This window comes from Abramis brama (genome assembly GCF_963993115.1).
Source record: "Abramis brama genome assembly, chromosome: 19".
NCBI classification, from domain to species: domain Eukaryota; kingdom Metazoa; phylum Chordata; class Actinopteri; order Cypriniformes; family Leuciscidae; genus Abramis; species Abramis brama.
This window is the reverse complement of record NC_139981.1, coordinates 31,333,449-31,358,987: the sequence shown is the minus strand read 5'-3', so window position 1 is coordinate 31,358,987 and position 25,539 is coordinate 31,333,449. Positions and strand designations below refer to the sequence as shown.

The following is a 25,539-nucleotide window of genomic DNA, read 5'->3' as shown; positions in this document are numbered from 1 at the left end:
GTACGAAAGATACAGATTTTCCGCGGAAGGAATGTCTTATCTTTGCGAACTTCTTAAACCGCGCATAAAGAATTTAACACGTCGAATTCATGCACTTACTGTACCGCAAATATTGCGTTGCATTTTTTATTTTTTTATTTGCAAGTGGTACATTCTTGCACGGTGGGTGACGCACAGAAGCTAGGGGAAAACATATGTTTGTCGAACCATTCGCAAGGTGGTCCTTGCTCTGCAGGAGTACATGAAAAGTTTAACTAATAATGTTCCCCGGACATTTATCGACCATGTCCATAAAAGAGGGCTTTTATAAAATTGCCGGTAAGATATATTGATAGGGTGACATCACATGAACACTTTTTTTTTTTTCTCAAAAAGCAAATTTCACAAATGTACTATACAATATAATACATGTTAAGAATTATTTTTAATCTTTTTTATTATTCTTCTGATAATCTTATGATAGGATTCCCAAGTCATTGCAACATGTATGCAGTCTATTGCTCCAATCTCCACTGCTCTAGGGAACATGAGGCAGATTATGTTAATAGGAAGTCCTATCACAGCCTTAATGTTCAGGTAGAGATGATGTGAATATGTGAGATGATTATTTTCTGTGAGATGAATCTTTAAATTAATAGTAACTTTAACAGATATAACAATGATCTACTAAACATTTCATCTGCAGACGACTTGTGGTCATGAACATATGATCAAGTTTGGATGCCAAATGGCCTGGCTCCAGTGCTTGTCTCACAAATTTCCCATGAGTCTGTGTTGTGTCAGCGCTTTGAGGAAAGCAAGTTAAATTTGGTACAGTACAAAACACTGTTAATTTAAACTGAGATAGAAAAACCTACACAATAACCCCCTATCATGACCCTCAGACAGGGCCACAGCACTGCTTCAATGTGGCCCTCAGTAAAACCAGAGTGAAGATAGAGATGACCTTTGGCATCCTAAAGGCACATTTCAACTGTGTTCGGCGCTTCAGAGTCACCAGAGCGGGCATCACAGATAGTGGCTGCATGGGCCATTCTGCACAATATAGCCACCAGTAGAAAGGAGCGAGAAACAACACAAAACCAGCTTCTCCCCGATGAAACTGACCCGATCACACTTGACCACCCAGCTGGTGCAGATGTAGATGCAATCACCATACAATATTACACTTAATAAAAGCACATTGAAACTGCAGATATGTCTCAAACTGTTTTATTGGTTTTGTGGGATGGGAGGGAGAAAGAGAGCAAGAGAAAGTTGCATTAATAAATATTCATACTAAAGTGTTACTTGGTTAAATAAGTTATACTATATATACTATATAACTATATACATACTGAGATCAGTTTTATCCAGCTGTTTGATTTTGTTTGGAGCCTCCTCAGCTCACAGTCAGCTCCTTTAGTGTGCAGTCTAGTTCAAGACTCCTTTTGTACAGGGCCCTGACTGAGTCTGTTTCCACCTGAAACATAATTCCACCACAAACATGATCATTACAAGTTTTCTGGAGGCTCATCAAATCACAAAAAGTTCCTTGACTTCCTACAAACACAGGACTGACTGTAATTTATGTCAAGGGTTTTAAATCCTTACACATTTCTTCTGAAGCCCATTGAGGTAGAGGCCTCAGTTTCTGGGGCAGGTTGTGAAAAATCCTACAAAAGAGATGTGTAAGGGCCAGTCTCTTTTTTTATGCCACACATTCAAATGTTTGCCATAATAAAAAGCCCAGTGCATTCACATCAGCAACTGTCTGAGAACACACAGATAGAGTGTCTTCATCATTTGCTTCACCCTAATAGTGTGTGTGTGTGTGTGTGTGTGTGTGAATGTGTGCTAGCTTCAACAGGGACACTGTATTTCCCTCTACTGCAGAAGATACAGTCAGCCATATTTAAAACTTAAAAGTAGTAATGTATTGCACACGTACCCAGTGTTACTTGCTTAGAGGAGCCAGCACCAGGGTCAGATTGTACAGCACCTGTAATCCCATCCATAATCAGCTGTCCCTTATTGCCTACTCAGAGCCAACTCCTCCGCCACAGTGTATTCTGGTTTTCTGAATTTAACTCTTTATTTCTGTTTGCTGCAAACAAGTGTGATAAAATGTTCACAAAAGTAATAAAAGGTTGTGGTAAATACTCTTTGAATTAACTCCTTGAAATAACCTTTGAATTATATTTTTATATTTTGTCTTTATCTGCTGCCAAGAACATTTGGAGTTGGGGTTGCATCTAAAAATCAATGAATATTAATCTTTCTTAGTACATACATGCACATTTTTTATATATTATAAAAATAAGCTATAGGCTATATTACACATATAGGCATACATATATACATACATAATTTTACATAAATATAGAACGTATTTGTTTAACTTACACATTAACCATCAGCAATCTTTCTCCAACAGTCTTCTCTTGCTTTGGCAGCAGAGAACGTATTGTTTCGAGCTTGAAATACATATTTAAATTCATCGTAATTATGAATGATTATCTCTTGCTCCTCCGCAGAAAAATATATCGCTCTCGTCTACCCGCGATTGGTTGTTCAGTGTCGACGTCACTCTTTTACGTGCACGCGCACGTGGAGTAATCATAGCTTGAGGATCAAAGCCTGAGTTGACAAAGAAAGTTGATGAGCTGCATCATGGTACCAATAAAGCCTGATTGCATCGGTTCGGTTTTGTCAACTCAAAACTAATCCTGTAACCCCGAGTTTGTTCAGCTACCTTCATGGTACAGGCCCCAGGGATGTCAAACTCAGTTCCTGGAGGGGCACATCCCTGAAGAGTTTAGCTTCAACCCTAATTAAACACACCTGATCAGCTGATCAAGTCCTTCAGGCTTATTTGAAAACTGCAGGTGTGTGTGTGTGTGTGTGTGTGTGTGTGTGTGTGTGTGTGTGTGTGTGTGTGTGTGTGTGTGTGTGTGTGTGTGTGTGTGTTGAAGCAGGGTTGGAACTAAACTCTGTAGGGCTGTGGCCCTCCAGGAACTGAGTTTGACACATGTGGTTTAGACTCGACAAAGTAGTAACAAACACAAAGATTGTTTACATTTATTGTGTATGTTAATGATTGTCTTTATTTACATTAGAGAGTTCTTCAAGATGAGACGAATCTGTCTTAGTAAAAATGATTGGGTGGACATAAAATGGAATGGAGGACTAATTAGCCATTCCAAACAACGAGACGGGTACAGCTGTGGAGTGTTTGTAATGCAGGTTGGTTTTCCTCAATAAACTGTGAAAACAAATTCTTATAATAAACTCTAACAGTTTTGTATAAATTTGTGGTGCAAAATGTTGATTTTTACATTTAATAATTTAGTCACTGTACATGAAGATGATCCAAATAGTCTACTGAATATGATTTATGCACTTAGATGTACAGTATGTGTTTTTTTTGTACGTGTTGCTGATGTGGTGAAACAATCTCCCCTGGAAAATAAAAAAACCTTAACTTATCTTGAATTATGTAGATGACAAAAGAAGTTGTTGGTGCTTTCCCAAGTATCCCTTGCCATTTTGCAATACACTCAGCCAGGGAGCAAATGAAACATATGCGACTGACGATGGCAGAGGAACTTCTGAAAGGCTCAGGTTTTTTATTTCTTGTACAAAAACGCCTGTCATAAAGTGTAGATTTGTTTTATCACTTTAAACCACACACTTTGTAACACCATACTATTCTTTTTTTAAATGAGGAATACAAGATCTGTAAAAATTTTGTGGTAAACATATGGTAATGTATGTTATGCTATTTACAGTATGCACCATTTGTCAACACAGCTAACATATAACTCTGTGTTTTCAGTATTCAAGAGGGGACATTGTTGCTCATTATGTGCTGCCTCAAAACCCCCAGTGGTGGTGCTGAAACATTTTGGGTGGGTAATGTAGCACTGATTATACAATTTGGTAACACTTTATAATAAGTATACAGTAATAAAGTACATACACATTAGCAACCATTTTTGTTACTTATTTATTTATTATTTAGTCAATTCATAGTTTATACATTGTAGTCTCTACATTGTTAATATTTAATAAGCTATATACAAAATAGTAAGTTTCTGAGTCATTGTCACTGTAACACAATTATTATTGTTTAATCAGCTCGTAGTAAAAAAAAAAAAATTGGTAATGACTAAATTATTCTCACTTTAGATTAGGTCACTGAACATTGGAAAATTGAATTGGAATTGAGTGATAAACTAATTGATTACTGAGCATTATTATAAGGTTATTATTATCTTTTAACAGATTGAATGTCACCGCTGCAAGAGGTGGTTCCATGTGGCATGCCTTTCTATGTCACGAAAGGAGTTCAAGAGAGTTCAGAAGGTTGAGTGGAAGTGCTGCCTATGCAAATAGTTGTGGATTGGTCACTGGTATTTGTACAGTTCCCTACAATTACCAAAAAAAAAGTCAAAGGCCAAAAAAGAGTCTTTTTGGCAGCCGACGGAAATAAAATGAATACAAATAAACATGTTTGATATATTAAGATATTTTGTATCATAATTTTTTATTGCACTTTAAATATTGTCATATTTTGTATATGATCCCATACAGTAGTGAAATCTAAAAGGTGTGCTTCATGCATGAGACCTATATGAACAATGTAAAGTTGGTTTTATGACTGTAAGTCATTGTCTTCAAATGCTATTGAGCTTTAAATATAGTCATATTTTGTGTATGAGCCCATACAGAAGTGAAATGCATAGCAATATTTGCATATGGTTTAGCAGTTTATTGTCATAAATATCAAAAATATTAAAGGTGTGCATCATACATGAGACCTGGGTGAACAGTTTGATTTATGACTGCAAGTCATTGTGTTCAAATGCTATTGAGCTTTAAATATTGTCATATTTTGTGTATGATCCCATACAGTAGTGAAATACATAGCAATATTTGCATATGGTTTAGCAGTTTATTGTCATAAATACCAAAAATATTAAAGGTGTGCATCATACATGAGACCTGGGTGAACAATGTACAGTTTGATTTATGACTCTTCAAATGCTATTACAATGTTTACATGGTACAATTTCTGGTAAGCTACGCTTTTTTATTATTTAAATTCAATTATTGTGATTTGTTTTAATATTGACTCATTTGGATAAATATTAGGTAGGCTACACAAGATAGGCATTAATTTTTCTCAAGAAAAAAAACATCTCACCTAATGCTGTAAACATACAGAGAGCCCTATCAGCTGGCAGTATTATTTAAGGTTAAAAATAACACAAATTAAATATAATGCTTTTTTTATTATAATAACAACTTTATTTAATGATACAAGTAAAAATATAATAAATATGTAATATAGTACACATATTTAGCAAAATACTCTCTATAGCTCTATTTTTCTAGTGACATAATTGTTCTCCAGCTGTTTTATTGACCCCTTTGTTTGATTGATTGGTCGACTCGATATCATGTATGAGGAATATACATTTCGGTAAGTTGTACTGTATCTTTTAACAGTGTTCATTCGTGTTTATTTTACTATTAACTAGTAGAGATGATCGGTTCACGTGCCGCTGGGGATCTGTCGCGTCACATTTACAAGCGCCAAAACGGTATTTATTGTCTGAATTTCGTAATAAAAGTGACAGAATCTGAGAGCTGAGATTTTTTTTATATCATAAGTAACCTGCTCTGTCTAGTCTGTCGGTGTCAGTGTCCTCTTTGCTTCGCGATTTTTCTGTGCGTGAGAAAATGGATGTGTGGCGTGAGAGCGTGTGAAAAGTGTCAGTTGCGTGAGTCTCACGGTTAATGCGTGAAAGTTGGCAGCTCTGTTTAAAATGGTTCTAAAGTGTGCATTTCCTGGATGTCCGAATCGTGAGAAACCAACGAGAAAACGTAAAAGTGCCTTACCAATGCCGCAAAATGAATGGCTTACCTTTCACTTTCCCATCAAATGATCATGAGCGTCGTCTTCTCAGTTCTCGCGCATGCGTCGTGGCGCTTTCGTGAACTCACTCAGACCCACACAGAAGAAAATTAATAGTTGAATCAATAAAGTCGTTATTAGGGCCCAAGCCCTGAAAGGGCGAAGGCCCTATTGTTTTCGTAAGGATTATTATTTTTATTTTATTTTTTTTATTTTTTTTCTTCATTATTTTTTTTTTGCCTTTTTGCCACTTTTGGGGCCCTTAACCCAGATAGCAATTACGTTTGGGCCACATGTGGGTATTATCTGGCACATATGGCCTAGATGTGGCATGGCTGAACAGATATGGGCCAAATTGTAGCCATATTTGTTTTGCCATAACTTAAAAATCTGCGGGAAATGCTCTCTTGGTTCACAACTGATATTGAGGTATATGGCCCAGATAACAACGAACACATGAGAACCATATGTGGTTGAGCTATGGCACACAGTGAGAAACACCGACTTGTGGTAAACATTTGGCTTATACGTGGAAAAACACAGGAATCCTGAAATCGAATGCGGCAAACATCCGCCGTTCCACACCTCAGGTTGCTCTGCATCTTCCCTCCTATTGGTGGAGAGACTACGGCGCGAGTTTGACTGCGACGCTGGGCAGCTGACGCCATTTACTCTGCTTTCCTCACGACTGTGTACATTCAGGTTAGGTAAGTGATGTTTTGGCATTTTAAAGTCATATAAAAGAAATATGCAGCATTATGTGTCAATATTGCATGTTATTATGCGTTTAGTTATTCGTTTCATCGAGGAAGGGGTTGAACTAGCTAATATTTTCCTCTGTTTACTGCTATAACTTAAAATAAAGTTTAATGTAACTTAACTGTTAACTTAGGCTATAGCAGTTCGCTGGTTTGCGTTTTAAATTAAGATGTTTTTGTTTATAAATCAACAGCTCACTGCCGTACACATATAAAATAGTATAGTTTGTCATTGTGTAGTAGTATTTGTGAATTTTAGGCGACGCGGTCCAATGTCGGTGTTACTGTTTGTCAAAAAACCTAAATCCTAATTTGTGTTCACAATCATTCAACTAATCATAATAATATAAAAATGCCAAGAACAATTAATACGTGTGCATTATTGTATGTATCTTTTTATCTTTGTATTTATCTAACTCTGAAATGATATTATTCATCCAAGACTTTTTCTCATGACTTTTCCCTCTTTAAATTTAAAGTTGTAACGTCTTTCGATACAATACCTGATTAAAATAACTTGTTAACATGAACTAATAATGAACTGCACTTCTACTGCATATATTAATATGTGTTAATGTTAATTTCAACATTTACTAACACATTCAAATAAAAAATTGTACTTGTTAACTTGGCCTATGCACTGTGAACTTACATGAACAAACAATGAATTGCTGTATTTCTGTTAACTATCAATTAATTGAACGGCCATTCACTGTCATTATAAAGCTTGGAAGAGGCAGGAAATTTTTATAATTACTCTGATTTCTAACGATAGAGATTATATATACCATGCTATGGTATACTGTCATACCGCCCAGCCCTAATGTGCGGTATGGGTGGGGCAATGACAATAATTTCCATATTGAAAACCTAGAAAATATGGTTTCAGATGGAGTAAGTAATAGTTTATAGGGTGGTCTATTTAAATGCATATTTCAACCACTTACCCAATTTTTTTTTTTTCCTATCAGATTACCTATCTGGGTCTGGTTGGTGGCTCTGACCTGGATAACACCGTGTGGAGAGTGCTGAAAAGCACTTTTACAACTGCTGTTGCACGTTGATGAATTGGAGAGAAGTCAATGGGAAGATTGGTGTCCAACGCCTGGTCGTAAAGGAAGTTGTCATTGGTGAGACCTTTTTTAGAAGTCCCTTTTATTTGTATTGCACTTTGCACAATACACAACTTTTCAAAACCGCTTTACAGAACATTGTATTTTTATTTCCGTTATCTCAGTAATAGTAATAGTCAAAAATTCATTCCCTATGACTTAGTGCAGGCGCTAACGGCTCCAGGTTTATCTCGTAAATTACTCCACTAATAATGCCCAGAATGGCACCAAACTTATACAGTAGTAAAAATAGGTTCTGAACTCAAAAAACGAGGCATTGGAAAGTTTGTAAGTACATCAGGAGTTTATTTAAATAACACTTGCCTGACGGCGAATGCTACTGCTAACTCGGACGTTGGGCTCACAGAAAGCGATGCGCAAGGATGAAGTGTATTATTGTTTATCAGAAGCAATCGAAATATTATTGTAATGTTGTTGTTATTATGAATGCATTATAAATAAATAAAAATTATTTACAGTATTTATAATTATTATTTAATAATAATTACAGGGGATGGGGTTAGCTATTCTGGTTTTCCCTCTTTTTTTTGTCATTACCTGATCACATCCGTGGCTCACTTAAGTGACTGTTATTATTATTGAAATTATTATTGAAACTTGCCAGCTCAGAAAGTTAGTAAAGACATTGTTAAAATAGTCCAAGAATACAGTGGCTCAATCTTAAGTTTATCAAGTGTTGAGAATACTTTTTGTGTGCAAAACAAGCAAAAATAACGACTTTATTCAACTCTTCATTTTTTTCTCTAAGTGAGTTCACGTAGTGTAACGGCAGAGCGCTTCTTTGTTGTACGTCAGAACGTAGGCTCACGATTGGCCAGGATCCCACACATGACCAGCGTCTGTCAATAGTGAGTCTACGCTCTGACGTACAACCCAGAAGTTGGAAAAACTTGAGGGTAATTACAGACAGAATTTTCATTTTTGGGCGAACTAACCCTTTATGTTCCTCCTTGCATTCAGTACTTGGCCCATTATTGTTTGTGTGTTTCTGCTTCCAAATTGTCTCGCATCATTGCGGATTATCTTGAGTTTATTATGTGTTATTAAAAACACTTATTTTTGTAGACTCTTTGGACTAAAACATGACATTAATGCTATCTGTGTTGGTGTGTTTTTACATTAGAGTGTGCATGTCTTTAAAAAAAAAAAGCAGAATACATGCAGTGCTGTAAATTTTAACCGGTTGTTGGTGCAAAAGTATTCTAAAAAAAAAAAAACTTTCATACAGTGGTAATTCAGAGGTGTTTAATTTGTTAATAATTGCAATTAAAATATTAAAGGAAATTTACATTAATGATTTTTTTTTTTCATTCTCCTGCAGCTCTAGCTTCCAGGTTGTATTGCTGCTAACATTATTTAAATTCTTCTTTATTGCAGGTGCAGTCAGGCAGAATCCCCTTACTGGAAAAGGTCAACACATTGCCGACCCTCATTGGAGACTTCTCTGCACATCAACACACTTCTCAACTCTTTACCTTTCAAGTTTGCTTTAACTTTCTCAATTTCTCTTTAAAGTTCTCTTTACCAAGTTACTGTGATTTATTTGTATTACTCTCATTAGACTAATTGAACATAACATTAATACACGCTTTGATCGAGTGTTTTGAACTTTGGTGTAAAAAAATAGCTTTGAATGCTATTTATATGATTGATTTGTATTCTTCAATGTTTTCAACTGAATTCTACTTAAAATAAGTACAACTGAGTAGCTGTAATTCTATGTATTCTTAAATGTTTTCAACTGAATACTACTGTAATTATTAAATTCAACTGTTGCTGTAATTATATTTATTTTTATGAAATGTTCAACTGAATACTACTGTAATTATTAAATTCAACTCTTGCTGTAATTATATTTATCTTTATGAAATGTTTTCAACTGAATACTACTGTAATTAAGTACAACACTTTAGCTGTAATTATTTAAATGCTTGTAAAAATAAATACTTTTGAGTACATTTGTTGTTGAGTGTTTAATTTACCTGTGAGTTAATAAGACTTTAAAAACTGTCAGCTGCATGTGGGCCACATAAGGGCCGTTAGATTTTAACAGAACTCAACCATACTAAAGTTGCATACCAGGCTCACATATGGGCCACATGAAATTGTAGTATTTGGCTCATGCTTGGTGGAGTTATGGCAGTCCTTTGGTTCAGTTCTGGCAAAGGAGATGTGGGCCATATCTGGGCCGGCAAACACAAACTAATCTGGGCCACAGCTCAGCTGTTTATCTGGCCCACATCTTTGCCAAAGGTAATTTGCTGACTGGGAACATGCTCAAAAACTCTTGAAACTTTGCACACAGGTCAGAACCCGCGGCCATCAGGACCGGACTGAAGCTGGTACCCGGGCGTGGCAGGGGGGCTCGACAGCGCCCCCTGGAATGGGGTCCGAAATCTTGGTCCATATATCAAACACGCTTGCATGTAATAATATGAAACTCAGTACACATATAGATCTCATCGGGCCGAACAACTTTCGTGCTCTAAGTTTTACAAAAGCCCAACAGGAAGTCGGTTATTATACGTTGTTTGGAAAACGCATACAATGGAATGTGAAATACTCCTCCTAGGGAATTCATCCGATCGCCGCCAAACTCGGTGTGAATGAAGTCAAGACATTGAGGATGAATTCTTGCGAACAGATTTTTGATATCTCGAACGGTTTGGCCGTGGCGAGGAAACGAATTTATGGCGAATAATGGGACACAGGAAGTGTGTTATAACTTCTGCATACATTATCTGATCTTACTGAAACTTCAGCAGTGTGTTCGTTGTAAGAGGCCGATCACATGGATGTGACTATTGTGAGTCAAAGTTATACCGCCACCAACTGGCAACAGGAAGTGTGTCACTTTCAAAATGCTTTGAAATCACTTTCTTATTTTTACCCGATTTGCTTAAAACTTTATGTGTATAATGTAGACACACGGCAGATGTAGACCTGTGAAAGGATTATTGATATCTTAGATACTGTTGCCGTGGCAATGCATCAAACTTTAATATTCTTTTCGGATGCTTTTGAGACTCTTCACATGCTTGAAAACAAATGAAACTCGACAGACACATCACATTTATTATACAGTAGACATGTGCAAAGTTTCAGAAATGGGCGTGGTGGAATGGCTCAGTAGCGCCACCTTTAGTCAAAAATGGGGGCTTAGTTTTTCCTAGAATCACAAAACTTGGTAGGTGTATTGTTCTCATCAAGCAGGACACCTTTCTAATTTACAGTCATTACCTCAGACCCACAGGAAGTCAGATATTTTGGTTTGAATGTGGATTTTCTGGAGAATTTTCTCTCTCTCTCTGTGTGTCTGTGTGTGTGTGTGTGTGTGTGGGGGGGTGGGGGGGGGGGGGGGGGGATTTGTCTATTCCATTTAATCTTTGTTCTTCAAGGTTTCAGGGGCTTTTGGGGCCCTTAACGTGCTCAAAAACTCTTGAAACTTTCCACACAGGTCAGAACCCACGGTCATCAGGGCCGGGCTGAAGCTGGTACCCGGGCGTGGCAGGGGGGCTCAACAGCGCCCCCTTGGACACGGTCTAAAAACTTGGTCCATATATCAAACACGCTTGCATGAATTAATATGAAACTCGGTACACATATAGATCTCATGGGGCTGAACAACTTCCGCACTCTAAGTTATTAGCTCCGCCCAACAGGAAGTCGGCTATTATGGGTTGTTTGAAAAACGCATGCTGTGGAATTTGATGTACTCATCCTAGAGAATTCATCCAATCGCCTCCAAACTCGGTCAGCATTAAGTCAAGACATTGAGGATGATAAATTCCGGACGGATTTTTGATATCTCGAACGGTTTGGCCGTGGCGAGGAAACAATGGCGAGAAAAGAGAAACACGAAGTAATATAACTTCTGCATACGTTAACTGATCTTGATGAAACTTCAGCAGTGTGTTCGTGGTAAGAGGCCGATCAGATGGATGTAACTATTGGGAGTCAAAGTTATAGTGCCACCAACTGGCATATATATATATATATATATATATAAATATAGCTGCGAGCAGCGATGGAGGGCCCAAGCCGGTGATACCGCCACCCCGGTGGCTTTAGTGTAACTAAAGGCACCAGGGTGGCGGTGCCACCGGCTTGGGCCCGCAATCGCTGCTCGCAGCTATATTTATATATATTTTTTGTTTGGTTTTTTTTGCGCACAAAAAGTTTTCTCGTCGCTTGATAAACTCAAGGTTGAGCCACTGTAGTCACTTGGACTATTTTAACAATGTTTTTACTTACTTTTCTGGGCCGGCAGAATTAAATTACATAGAAGCCTATGAAGAAGTAAGACAGCTCTCAGATTTCATCAAAAATATCTTAATTTGTGCTCCGAAGATAAACAAAAGTCTTACGGGTTGGAACAACATGAGGGTGAGTAATTACTGACAGAATTTTAATTTTTGGGTGAACTAACCTTTTAAGGTATACCTTAGCAAGCACATCTTAACCTTTTTAACTCCCAGTTACAAGCAGCTCAATCATTATCTGATCATCATGTACCGGATGATTCACTTAATCAGATAGCGTTTGACACATGCTGTACATGCTGAATGTGTTTTTATATGACGCTGCATCAAAGTGTTCTGTTTAGAATAAACACAATGTTATCACTGTTGATGTTCTCAGCTCAGGAATGTGAACAGTGACAGAGATAGTGAAGGGCTCTGTCTCTGTAAGCAGTCTGGCTTCACATCATCAGAAGTGTCAACAGAAGGAAGTTTGGCGTTCTGGTCGATCAAAGTTAAACTCTTGGATTCAATCATCCAAGCATTAAGTCTGCTTGTTACTTAAATTATGTTTTATTTTAACTGCTCTGTAACTGCACCAGTAGATCAGTTTTATTCACATTACAAAATGTAAATAATACAATATCCAACAAAGCATGGTTTATCATACACTACAGTAAGTTGTTGGAGTAAATGAAACAAAGATTATTGGAGTATGTTAAAAAAAAAAAAAAAAAAAAATGATATGATTAATAAGTTATGACACCTTCCTAAAATAATTGCCCAAGTCATTTTTTTTTCAGGTTTCTCAGTAAACACAAAAAACTGAACCAATAATTGAGAGGTTGAGTAGATTTTCGTTCTTCTTGATGCAGCTGCCATCTTGAAAAGCTTGTAAAATTGCCTAAGTCGACTTAGGCAAAATAAAACGGCCTAAGTCACACTCTTGACATAGGCCATTATACTACAGGGGTAGAATTGCATGATCTGTTCAACTGAGGATGTGGGTGATTTTACCAGATGTGGCCAGCATCATGAGGAGAAGATTTATGAAAAAAAAAAAAAAAAACTGTTTTATTCTAAACAGAATAAAAAAAACTGTTTATTCTAAACAGAACACTTTGATGCAGCGTCATATAAAAACACATTCTTATGTAGGATGTCCTGTGCTGTACAGCATGTGTCAAACGCTATCTGTGATTAAGTGAATCATCCGGTACATGATGATCAGATAATGATAATGACTTAGGCAATTATTTTAGGAAGGTGACGATATGTTTTTGCATGCTTTAACTCATCACTTTTCAACTTTTTAAAAATAGATTATACAAGATTCAACTCATTTTTAAAGTCAGTTTAATGTAATTTAAGTTGAAATGACTTGATTTTTTATTTTTTACAGTGTAGGCTAGGTGTCCTTAACTATGTACTTCAAAATGAATTGTTTGGTACATTGTACTAATTGTGTTGATGTTGTATTGCAAAACACTTGTGCTGCTATTGAGCAGGATATGAGTAAGGTTAGGTGGTATGGGTACAGTTAAGGGTAGGTTAAGGATTAAGGAAAGGTCAACAGAAGGTCAATGCAGCTGCATTTACATTAAGGTACTTTTAAATACAAGTATGCTACAATATAAAACATGTATGTACACAATCAGTGCATTGTATTGCAAAATTATTCATTTAAATATTAGTTACACTTTATTTTACAGTACATGTACTTACAGTGTACTTACCTAATAAAGTATTGGTTAATATAAAGTAAATACATGGATTAAGGTTAGGTTCAAGGTTAGTATTACCCAGTTATTTTAATTGCTATAATAAGTAAATGTATGTGGAACAGAACTGTAAAATAAAGTGCTACCTAAATTTTAGTATATAGAAGTTAAAGACATTTAATATACTTGCTGCTTCCTACTTGTGAAATCGTGAGAAAAAAAAAAAGTCAGTAGGCTATATATTTCTGACCACATCCATTGAAAACACACATATTTCATCACTATTTGTTTCTAGAAGTAGCTTATCCCTGCAGTTTACACAGTATCCCGTTTACACTTTGCACACTGTCTGTATGGGTGTGTTTGAAACACGTCACGTTTGCATATCCACAAAAACGCTATAAAAGTGCAAAAGCTCAGATTCCAACAGACAGTTGGACAACATAGACACTGCATCACCAAAACACAGATCTACAATGAAGGCCTTGTTCGTCCTGTTCCTGTTGCTGCCTCTCTGCATGGGTGAGTCAGGAACTGCTTGCATTGTTGTTTGACCAGATCACACCAGATAATTTACTTTCTGCTGAAGGTATTGTACTAGCTGAAAATAGATTAAATTACGTGGATTTCTACGGCATTAGCTGTTTTTTCTCTTGCACACTCACTTTATATTACTGTGTTAAGTTTAATTGAAATATTTGGCAATTTACTACAATAGGTATTCCCACTCAATCCAAAGACGATCATGTCTGGTGAATTGGAGACACTAAATTGAGAGAGAGAGAGAGAGAGAGAGAGAGAGAGAGAGAGAGAGAACATTTATTATTAAGTATTTATCATTTGTCTTAATCATTAGTATTACTCAGTGTTCACAGCAACATCAATGTAAAGTGTGACTAAGAGTTAAAATGTAACAGTTAAGGTGAAAAGTATATATATATGTATGTACCTTATACCTTACCCAATACCTTAATATATATATATATATATATATATATATATATATATATATATATATATATATATATATATATATATATATATTGTGTTAATGGCATCATTTAAAATAATACTATTCAAAAGTTTGGGGTGCGTAAGATTTTTTATGCTTTTCAGGAAACTCAGCATACTTTTTTATTGGCTTTAGAAATTATCATAAATTATCATTTGAAAGTTTAAATGCTCAAAATACAATCATGTACAAACAGTTTTGAAATTGGACTGTGTCACCATGGAGACAGTACTTTAAACCCTTTTAGCTGCTCTGGTGTCATGTTTCGTATTACAAAATTTACTGCATTAGAATCAACTTTTTCTTATTTTGACAAAACATATCGTTGGAGAGACTCGAGGTTCCATATTTGGTGACTGTTTTGTGATAGAAGTGATAAATGTATTAGTTTTTCTCAATTGCTAAAACACTAAAACCCATTGGCTGAACAAAGTTCTCAGTTGCCTGAACTCATTTATCTAATTGTGCAGTCTGTTGTCAATACCTTAAACCATTTCACATGGTAAAACACAATTTGCAGATCTCACTTAGACTTTTCAGCAAAACTCTAAACACATTCTCATTCTCAAAACACATTCTGCACTCTAATGCACGTCATCCATACTGGTAAGCACAAGAGGCAACAATAAAATACCAATAGAGAACACATGTCATTGATTGAACACAACCGCTCAAAACTGATTTAACCTGTTTCAAAAGATGTGACACAACCAAAATAAGCCAGATCAGAGAGCAAACAGCTTGTTGAAGGTGGGAAGGAGAAAGTCTGAGAATGGATAGAAGAAACAATGTGAGAGTATGTGAGGTGGGCGACGAGGAGGAGGAGGGACAATATTGCTTGTGATGTCGATGAAGTGCTCTGGCCTGGCCTGACCCAGCCCAAAGACAAGAAGAAGCACACTGATCACATGTTTACTCCTTTGATTTTTGTCCCTTTTAGACAAATTGTATGTCCCTGAACATTGTGCTTTCCATTTGTTAACAGTACTGACTGCTCAATAGATTTTGACTGGTTCATATCAACAAAGAACAAGAATTACAGTATCACAGAGACAAAGGACAAGTTTGTGAGATGCAGGGTTCAGTACTGTAAAAATAGGGGTACAAGGAGGAGGAAGAACAAAAAAAAATTGCAAAGAGCAGAGTTGTAATTTCTGATCAATTTTGAGCTACTATGATAGAACATGTTTCCGTTCATCAAAAGACAGTGACAGAAAAATATGAAATTTGTTTTGAGATTACAGTTTTTTCCAACTTCTTACACACGTTTTCAAAACTCTACACACAATTCCCCAAACTGCACACACAAAATGCAAAATGCCTCACACTGCATTCAAAATGCAATAAACACAAGTCAGAATGAAACATTAGCATCAAATGGCAAACACTTCTTTCACAATAGTACATTTTTGGATATACCATGTAAACACTGTTGTTCTAAATCTAAAGCTCTTTGGTCTTTCATAGGCTTATATCTACATTTCAATACAATGTTCTACAGTGAAAGTAATCTGATGTAACAAGTACACTGTAAACACCAATGCAATGTAGAAACAGAAAATATTTATTAGGCCTAACATTGTTGTTTACAGTAGCATACAACAAAACCATAAACATATGTTCTGTAAACCAAAAGTATATTCTTTAGAATACAGTATACAGTAGAATATGGGGGGGGGGGTCCCAGGAACCCATTGTTCAAAACAGATCATCTGACCTTTGACCTGTTTAGGCCTATACTACAGTAAAGCAGTGATTGGTTAGTGATCAGCAATTTGTGTTTGCACATGAGGAGTGTGTGTGTGTAACCTGGGCTGTGTTCAGCCCCGACAAAACGTTGCACAACATTTTTTAAACAGAAACGGTGATGCGTTGAACACACTGTTCTGATGATGCAAGAGTTGCAACTATGGCAGCTGAGAAGGCCATTCTTTGTGTTCTTTGTGAAGAATTTTCGGAGCCTGATGAAGTCGGTATAAATATGTGTTTATTAATACTACAAAATATGCCCGATGTTACAGTTACTGCACTTGCCGCCCAGAACAAAAGAGAACATCCCAATCGAGTGAAGGGATTGCTGAAACTGAAATGGAAGCACACATCTTACCTAATTCAGACTAAAACACATCTATTTAGCCTCACATACTGACTTTATTTGTAGCTCATACTGTTTTAATACCCTGTATTTTCTTTCTCATTTTTAGGAAAAACACTTAATTACCATTGTTTATTTCTATACTTGCAATGAAGCTAAAAATATAAACAACTACATCATTATGTTGATATCCTATATTTTTTACAATAAAACTTTCGACAAACATGTCTTCTAATATCCTCAGTTGTTGTGTATACCGAGCTGCACATAGACAGTGGAGCTGCATCAAACAAATTTGTAAATTACTTTCCTTGAACCCATTGTGCGAGTTCACTTTAATACCACGTGCTTTATATACATGTTGCTGCTGATTGGACTTTAGTTCTGACACACCCACCAAACAAGAGAAAACGTATCTCAAACCCGGTGCATGCCGTTTCCAGGAAACATGACGTTCAACCCGGAAACCGTAGCAAAACGTTGCGCACCGTTTTGAACTTGAACGTGCCCCTGGTGAATAAGTGTAGTATTTTGATTGGTTGTGTTTGGAAAAGGAAAGCAAGTCACTTCCTGTTAGATTTTTGTGTTTTAGGTAGAGAATTGTGTGTAGTTTTTCGAAAAAAGTGTTTAATGCAATTGAAAACTGAGTCAAAGGCTGAGAAATAGCTTATGGTTTTGGAGATTTGGTATGTAGTTTTGCACTTTGAGTGAGAGGTTTCAAAAATCGTGTGACATGAAAAGATTTAGTGTGTAAGCAGTTGGAAAAAAACTGTAAAAATGGACTTCTCCCTGAGAACTATGTTTCGAACAATGTGTTTTCTATTTTTTGGTGTATTGTTTACTGACTGCTTGGTATCATTTTGATCACTTTGTTTATGATTTGAGAGCAGTGTTTGATTTTGAACACAGGTAAAACTGTTTTGAGGCGAAAGTTTCATTTTGCGAGAGGAGTCAGAGGTTTTGTGAATAGTGCTTGAAGATGAGGTGTTGTGTTTAACGTTTTCAGAAAATGGAGCAAGGTTTCAGAAGTTGTGTTTTAGCAATTGAGAAAAACTGTAATTTGTGGCAAGAGAAAAATTCAATGGAATGTCACCTGGTGGCTATTTTTGGTACAACGCCAAAACAAATTCTCATAGGAACCTCCATTTTTGTGATATCAACTTCAAATTTGGAACTCAACTTTAAAAAGAAAGAAAAAAGATGATGATTAGTTCATAGTGGTAATGATTAGTACATTAGCCTTAAAGTAAACTTAAACTTCTTTTTCTTTTTTTTACAATTTCATTTGTTTCCCAAACGTTTAGATTTTAGCAATAATCTGCTGAGTGCTTCTTTAAATTGAGACCAACCTTAGGTTTGTATTCCAAAGCATTTATAAATTACAACCATTTAAGGTCAGCTGGTACATTTTGACATCTATGTTCAAAAAGCAGGATGACAGTTAACAGGTACAGTGTTTCTTAGGTATTTTAATGCAGTAACATTGTAAATATCTGAAACCTTCGTGATATAATTGTACTGTTCTGACAACAAACTAAAGGTCCGTTTGTTTGTATGTGGTGCAGCGGATTATTCCATCGAGTGCTATGGGGAGGATTTCCTGATGGTGAGGAACATGGTCCTGACCTGCAGAAGTAAAGTTCCTCAGGCCTGCTACACCAGAGGTAAATGAGTGCGCAAACTGCACGATTCCACATTACACAATCAGTGCAATCAGATCAAATCCAGATTTCAAACATCAGTGGAACGATTTCATCAGAATGTGACTTCTTTTGGAAACATCAAAGTTGTAAGTAGGGCACAATAACAACCTGGTGTGAATTCCATTTTAAAGTCATCTAAACTTTGAACAGTTGAAAAAAAAAAAAAAAAAATGCATCTGATTTTTAGTTGATTTTAGGACATCACAATTGCCCTTGGTCTCATACTGTAGATGTTTCAAACCCATCATCTAGGAAAAGGAAGATAATACCATGATAAACATTTGATATGTGTCAAATCTTCTCCTTCACAGTGACTGGAGAGAAGGGCTGCGTCAGCATGGACTTCTGTCAAAGGAAAGGCTGGAAATGCTGTTATGAAAGCCGGTGCAATGCTTGATCCTCACACTATTTTCTAACACCAATGCAACAACGTGACTTGGAAAAAAAAATTGTGACAATCAGACTGTGATTTCGTGTTCTTTAATGTAGATAGAAATCATCTTGTTAACATGCATGCTTATAATACAGTGTGAAGAAATTATATTAGTCATCCTGAAATCAACAAATAAATCAAGGTTTATTAGTACAGCAGAAAACAGGCAGTTTTTCTGAGTCGGGAAGAAATGCACACAACATAACCTCTCTCTCTAACAGACTGAAGCAATCACTAAAGAACATAAACATCATTCAAGGTCTGCAATGTTGCTTGTTTACTGGTCCAAACTTCAAAGTTTACAGGGTCAAGCTCTTTTTTTATGTGTGTTTTATTTTATTTTTTGCTGGCTCACACAACTGAGGGGTCAAGGTTTTGCTGGAATGACTCAGACTCGGTTCGCCCCTGTTGGTAGATGTTGCAACTACACCATCTAGCAGCAAAAAGCATCTTTTTCCATTGACAGTCATTCAAAATTAGCTGTGTATTCTAACAAAATGTAGCATGAATTTTAGTAAGAGCTACTCAACTGAAAATCTCAAAGGGCACAAAGTACAATCCCATTAGCCTCAAGGCCATTTTTCATATTCTTGTTATGAACATTTTAATTAATAATCACAGTGTGTGATTATAATGTGTTATAATTATTGCATACATAATATTTTTTCTAGCAATGTAACCCAAAAGGTTTTTATGTTACACAACCAAACAGTAATGCCTATTTTTGATTAAACAATGAAGTTTACCAATGGTTGCGTCCCGAATCGCAGTCAAGTCACATTTATTTATATACTGTAGGTCTTTTACAATACATATTGTTTGAAAGCAGCTTTACATTGATGACAGGAAAAATTATGCCTTTCGGCTCTTATTCAGCTGACGTATAGTGTTGATTCAGTTCAGTTGTAAAGATCATCAATTATTAAATTAGTTTTCAATTAGATTTCATCTATAAAGCAGTTTTGCAAAAAATGATGTCATTGATGTCCAGCTCAGATCGGTTCTCATACAACAGCGTCAGTATAGTCAGATCAATAATCCTGTTAAATATTAAGTGTCCCCACTAAGCAAGCCAGAGGCGACAGTGGCAAGGAACCCAAACTCCATCAGGTGACAGAATGGAGAAAAAAATACCTTGGGAGAACCCAGGCTCAGTCGCTCAGTTCTCCTCTGGCCAACGAACGGACAGTGTATGATTATGATTCAGGCAGCATTACAGGTCAGAAGTCAGACTGGAATCGGTAGCATTTAAAAGTTCCTTTTGCTTGAAGAGTGATTCATCACGCCGGTCTTGAAGAGGTATGGAGCCGGAGCTGGCCAAAGGGTCTGTGCGGAGAACCTGTTTGGTTCTTGTGGTCTTAGAGAGGATCTGTGCCGATGACTGTCGTGTCGACGAAGCCTTCACGAGGGGATTGTGTAGTAGACACGGTCTCTGCTGACATTCAGGGCTGCGTTTTGGTCGTGTCCAGGTGCAGGTCCACCATCTGATCTGGATACAGACCAGATCCAGCTGACTGCGGTAAGCTGAAGCTCCCCTAAAAAGGGCCTAGTGACGCCTATGTGACGAGCTGCTCATAACATTTACCACAAAGCACAACGCGTGACGATATAAATGGCAGTCAAAACCATAGATTAAAGTTGATTCAGCCACTTACTCAATTTTTCGCTGACACACAAGCTGTGCCCGTACCCGCAGGGCACAAAGTACAATCCCATTAGCCTCAAGGGCATTTTTCATATTCTTCTTATGAACATTTTAATTAATAATCACAGTGTGTGATTATAATGTGTTATAATTATTGCATACATAATATTTTTTCTAGCAATGTAACCCAAAAGGTTTTTATGTTACACAACCAAGCAGTAATGGCTATTTTTGATTAAACAATGAAGTTTACCAATGGTTGCGTCCCGAATCGCAGTCAAGTCACATTTATTTATATAGGTCTGTTACAATACATATTGTTTGAAAGCAGCTTTACAGTTATGACAGGAAAAATGATGCCTTTCGGCTGTTATTCAGCTGACGTATAGTGTTGATTCAGTTCCGCTGTAGGTGCAGGTCAGAGGTGGGTATAGAGTATCCAAAAACTGTACTCAAGTAAAAGTACAAGTACTTATATTTTAAATATTAAAATATTTACTCAAAGTAAAAGTAATAATCTTAATAGTTACTTGAGTAAGAGTAAAAAGGTATCCAATGAAAAAACTACTCAAGTAGTTACTAGTTACTTCAGATCATATAGGCCTCTATATATATATATATATATATATATATATATATATATATATATATATATATATACATACATATATATATGTGAAGACTTCATGATGCAAAAGCCTCTGAGTACCATCTGAAATTTTCTTCTAAAACAAGCATTTTTATCAAGCTCGTATATTTAAGTTCAGTAATTTCACTTTAATGATAATAAGTACTTTTCATTGCCATTTAAGTGAAATAACTGAACATAAACATACAAGCTTGATAAAAATGCTCTTTTAGAAGAAAATGTCAGATGGTACTTAGAGGCTTTTGCATTTGAAGTCGTCATATATATAAAATGATATTATTTAGATTTTTTTAATTTAAATGACTATTATTATCATAAGTAGGCTATCTTTGCAACAAAAACATCTGTAGCCCGAAAATCATTGCCTGTTATTTGGTTTGTATAATAGTAACTTATACAACTACATTTGGATTATTAGACAATGTCGAAATAAAGTGAATCTGCAGAGTGTTGTATTCAAAGGCATGTAATTGAGACAGAGAAGAAAGAGTTAAAACTCTTCACATGTGCTCGCGCTCATGACTGCTACTTAACATCTGAACGCAAAAAAAAGAAAAAAAGAAAAGAAAAAAAGTACATCGACGGATCTTCTGCCTGTTCTCCAAAATATAATCAAATGTATATTTCTGCAAGCATGTTTAAACTGGTTAACGTCTACGGCAGTCAAAGGCATTCGTTTTCAAGTCGAGTTCGCACGCCACTGCGCAACAATACACACAAACTACCGCGGGATGGCGGGTGTTCATAAAATGTGAACAATGGTAGCTTATTTAATGTATAAATGAATGTATATGTCTAAAAAAACGGGTAATGTCATACTTTCTAGTAGTGCTATCGTGGCGTAGGCTAATAATCTGTTTGGTTGTAAAATGTATTAGCCTACCTGAGTGAAATGAAATCGAATATCGTCCTGTGGAATCATTCATTCACAGACAGCTTACGAAGATGTTCAACTAATAAAGAAAAAAAAAAAAAAAATGCATCAAAAATATGATGCATTTGCAGATTTGCTTTCACTTGACTGTACTGTAGGTCCACGGCCACTTCATCCAACGCTCTTGATGTTCTTAAATCTTCCTGTTACGACTCGAGTCGAGTGTGAATTGAAAGCGCTTCAGACGATTCAGTGCGTGCAGGAACTGAACAGGGCCCGGTTTCCCAAAGCGTTCTTATCTCTAAGTAGTTCTTAACCTATTCCTTAACCTCTCTCTTAACCTTATGGCACGATTCCCGAAACGTTCGTTCGCTAAGTATATCTTCTGTAAGTCACACTTTCGTAAGGTTGGTCTGGACCACTCTTAGCTTTACCTTATCACTGTTGCAGGTCTATATGAATATAATTCTGAAGTTTTAATACACCCAGACAGTATTAAATTAGGCTAATTCAAGTGTTTTCATGCAAAGAATAAAATTGACATTACACTGATTGTTGTTAGATTTTTAATTATATTATTATACAATATTATTAATTTAATTAAAACGCTCTTTTAAAGGCCAGTGAAAGCATAGGCTACTGTCAGTTAAGTCCTATTCGGACGCTAATATTGTTTCTCATGGGCTCGTCCGGTATTTTAAACATTTACAGGGGTAAGTCGGTGATTTTAGTGCCGTCCGAATCCATAATATCAGTGTTTTTCTCACCCAACCCGCGTAAAAATCCCTGGCCAAATTAGTACCTTCTGTTTTTTGACAAACAGGTCATGTGGTAATTTAATTGCCGTCTGAATCCACATCTCTGAGTTTACAAGAGATTCAAAATTCACGGTTTAAATCCTTTTTGATCACTGCCGAGCTCCGTACGCAAGATGTAAACTTTTATTACTGAAATGCTGGAAAGTATTTACAAGAACAATATTTCATCGCAGCTCCACCTCAGCGAACAAAAATGGGAAAGAGAAGAAGGCACGTACATTTTTGAAAAGGTTATTGTGGCAGCAATATATGTTACAATTTTAAAATATGTAGGCTAGGCTATTATAGGCTATTATAGTTTGGATTATTTTTTATAATATCCAATAATCATAATAAATTGCAATTTCAACTATTTCTGAAGTGCTTCATTTATAAAGATCACCGCTTTCTCACATAAACAGCCCCTGCACGAGAGAATAATTGATTCTCGAGCCATCGATATCAAACAATTCAGCACCATCGCCACGGACAGCGCCGGGTAACGTCGCACGTAAGAAGGTATATCTTAAGCAGCTTCCTAAGGTATGGTTCGGGGAACACACTTAGGAACATAAACAACTTTGGTAAGATATATCTTTCGAGTTTTTTTTAGCGCGCTAAGAGTGAGCGTTATCGGGAAACCGGGCCCAGATCATTCAAACTGATTCGCGAACCGATTTGTTTAAATACCAAAAATAATAAAGGTGTGCATCATACATGAGACCTGGGTGAACAATGTACAGTTTGATTTATGACTGTAAGTCATTGTCTTTAAATGCTATTGAGCTTTAAATATTGTCATATTTTGTGTATGATCCCATACAGTAGTGAAATACATAGCAATATTTGCATATGATTTAGCAGTTTATTGTCATAAATACCAAAAATATTAAAGGTGTGCACCATACATGAGACCTGGGTGAACAATGTACAGTTTGATTTATGACTGTAAGTCATTGTCTTCAAATGCTATTGAGCTTTAAATATTGTCATATTTTGTGTATGATCCCATACAGTAGTGAAATACATAGCAATATTTGCATATGATTTAGCAGTTTATTGTCATAAATACCAAAAATATTAAAGGTGTGCATCATACATGAGACCTGGGTGAACAATGTACAGTTTGATTTATGACTCTTCAAATGCTATTGAAGTTAGAAACGTTTATACCAATGTCGCATGTAATTTTGAGACGGTCCCTAAATGTGCGAATATCGAACGTCAAACCAACTTCATGCCAGTAGCGCGCTTGGAATAAACTACGCATTTAACAACACATATTGCATTAAAATAAAGTAACGAGAGGAACGTCGCCCAACGTAACGAAGTGAAAGTACAGTTTTTTCATTAGAAATGTACTCGAGTTAAAAAGTACCCACATTCAAATCTACTCTTAAAAGTACAATTTTTCCAAAAAAAAAAAAAAAACCTCAAGTAAATGTAACGAAGTAAATGTACTTTGTTACTACCCACCTCTGGTGCAGGTCCACCATCTGATCTGGATACAGACCAGATCCAGCTGACTGCGGTAAGCTGAAGCTCCCCTAAAAAGGGCCTATGTGACGAGCTGCTCATAACATTTACCACAAAGCACAACGCATGATGATATAAATGGCAGTCAAAACCATAGATTAAAGTTGATTCAGCCACTTACTCTTAATTTTTCGCTGACAGGCGCTGGTGTGTCAGCAAAAAATAGCCTAAGTTTTGACAGCTAGTGAAGTGATATCAAAGAAGCATAGCAAAGAACACAGTCTGAAGGTACCAGAGAAATGTACAGCCCAATTGGTTTGAAAATCGTATTTCATTAGATTATTTCCTGAATTGTTGGTATATGATAGTAATAATACTGCATTTAAATACACTAGTGCAAAATGCCTGTGCAAAGTCAGTTTTTGTGTATGTTTTTAGTAATTGTTGGTTTGGTGTGTTTGAGTGCTCATTGTTACAATTGCACAGCAAAAGTTAAGTGACTTTTTTTATTTGTGCATGGTAGAAAGCACACAGTGAACTCCGAGAAAACGCTATGCTTGAGCAGACAGTTTGTGAATAGGCAACTACAAATGATGCCCATGAAAGAGACTGTGAATGAATTGAATAGGATATGTTTAGTTGGTGAATAGCATAGGCTAATATTACACAGTAGCGATAATGTTAAGCGCACCAGAATGAAATATAATATTCAGAAGTAAACAGCATAGCTGACTTACAGATTCAGTTAACATCCACAAATGAATAAGTGCGTCGATTCAGGGAGCAGTGCAAAGTGTGTGCAAAGTTTTTGTGTGTGTTTTTAGTAATTGTTGGTTTAGTAATTGTTTGTATTTGAGTGCTTATTGTTACAATTACACAGCAAAAGTTCAGTGACATTTTTATTTGTGCATAGTAGAAAGCAAATACTGATACTGACATAATGACATACAATAAATGTGGAACATTGAACTACACGATTCAGGGAGCAGGATACACAGGAAACTCCAAGCTACTTAAGCTCCACTGCTTTCTTCGACCCTCTCTGTGAGGGTCAAAAGCCAGTGTGTGCTTCTTTTACCGATATATATTTACCGATATTT

General features: G+C 36.3%; 1 protein-coding gene and 2 long non-coding RNA genes across 3 annotated transcripts; 2 read left to right on the top strand and 1 right to left on the bottom strand.

Annotated features, from left to right (window-relative positions):
• Positions 1 to 248: 248 nt before the first annotated feature.
• On the bottom strand, positions 249 to 2,439 carry LOC311069813. Its single transcript, XR_014603561.1, has 3 exons — positions 1,931 to 2,439; positions 1,338 to 1,655; positions 249 to 1,207 (listed from the first exon to the last, which is right to left on the bottom strand). It is a non-coding gene; the product is annotated as an uncharacterized lncRNA (long non-coding RNA).
• A 3,731-nt stretch (positions 2,440 to 6,170) lies between these two features.
• On the top strand, positions 6,171 to 9,511 carry LOC311069196. The gene is made up of 3 exons (XR_014603497.1): positions 6,171 to 6,609; positions 7,632 to 7,790; positions 9,171 to 9,511. It is a non-coding gene; the product is annotated as an uncharacterized lncRNA (long non-coding RNA).
• Positions 9,512 to 14,021: 4,510 nt separating this feature from the next.
• LOC311069538 (uncharacterized protein) lies at positions 14,022 to 19,151 on the top strand. The gene is made up of 3 exons (XM_084092754.1): positions 14,022 to 14,277; positions 18,428 to 18,526; positions 18,877 to 19,151. The coding sequence occupies exons 1-3, from the start codon at positions 14,232 to 14,234 to the stop codon at positions 18,960 to 18,962; spliced, it is 231 nt and encodes a 76-aa protein (XP_083948880.1). The 5' UTR covers positions 14,022 to 14,231; the 3' UTR covers positions 18,963 to 19,151.
• The last annotated feature ends 6,388 nt before the right edge of the window (positions 19,152 to 25,539 follow it).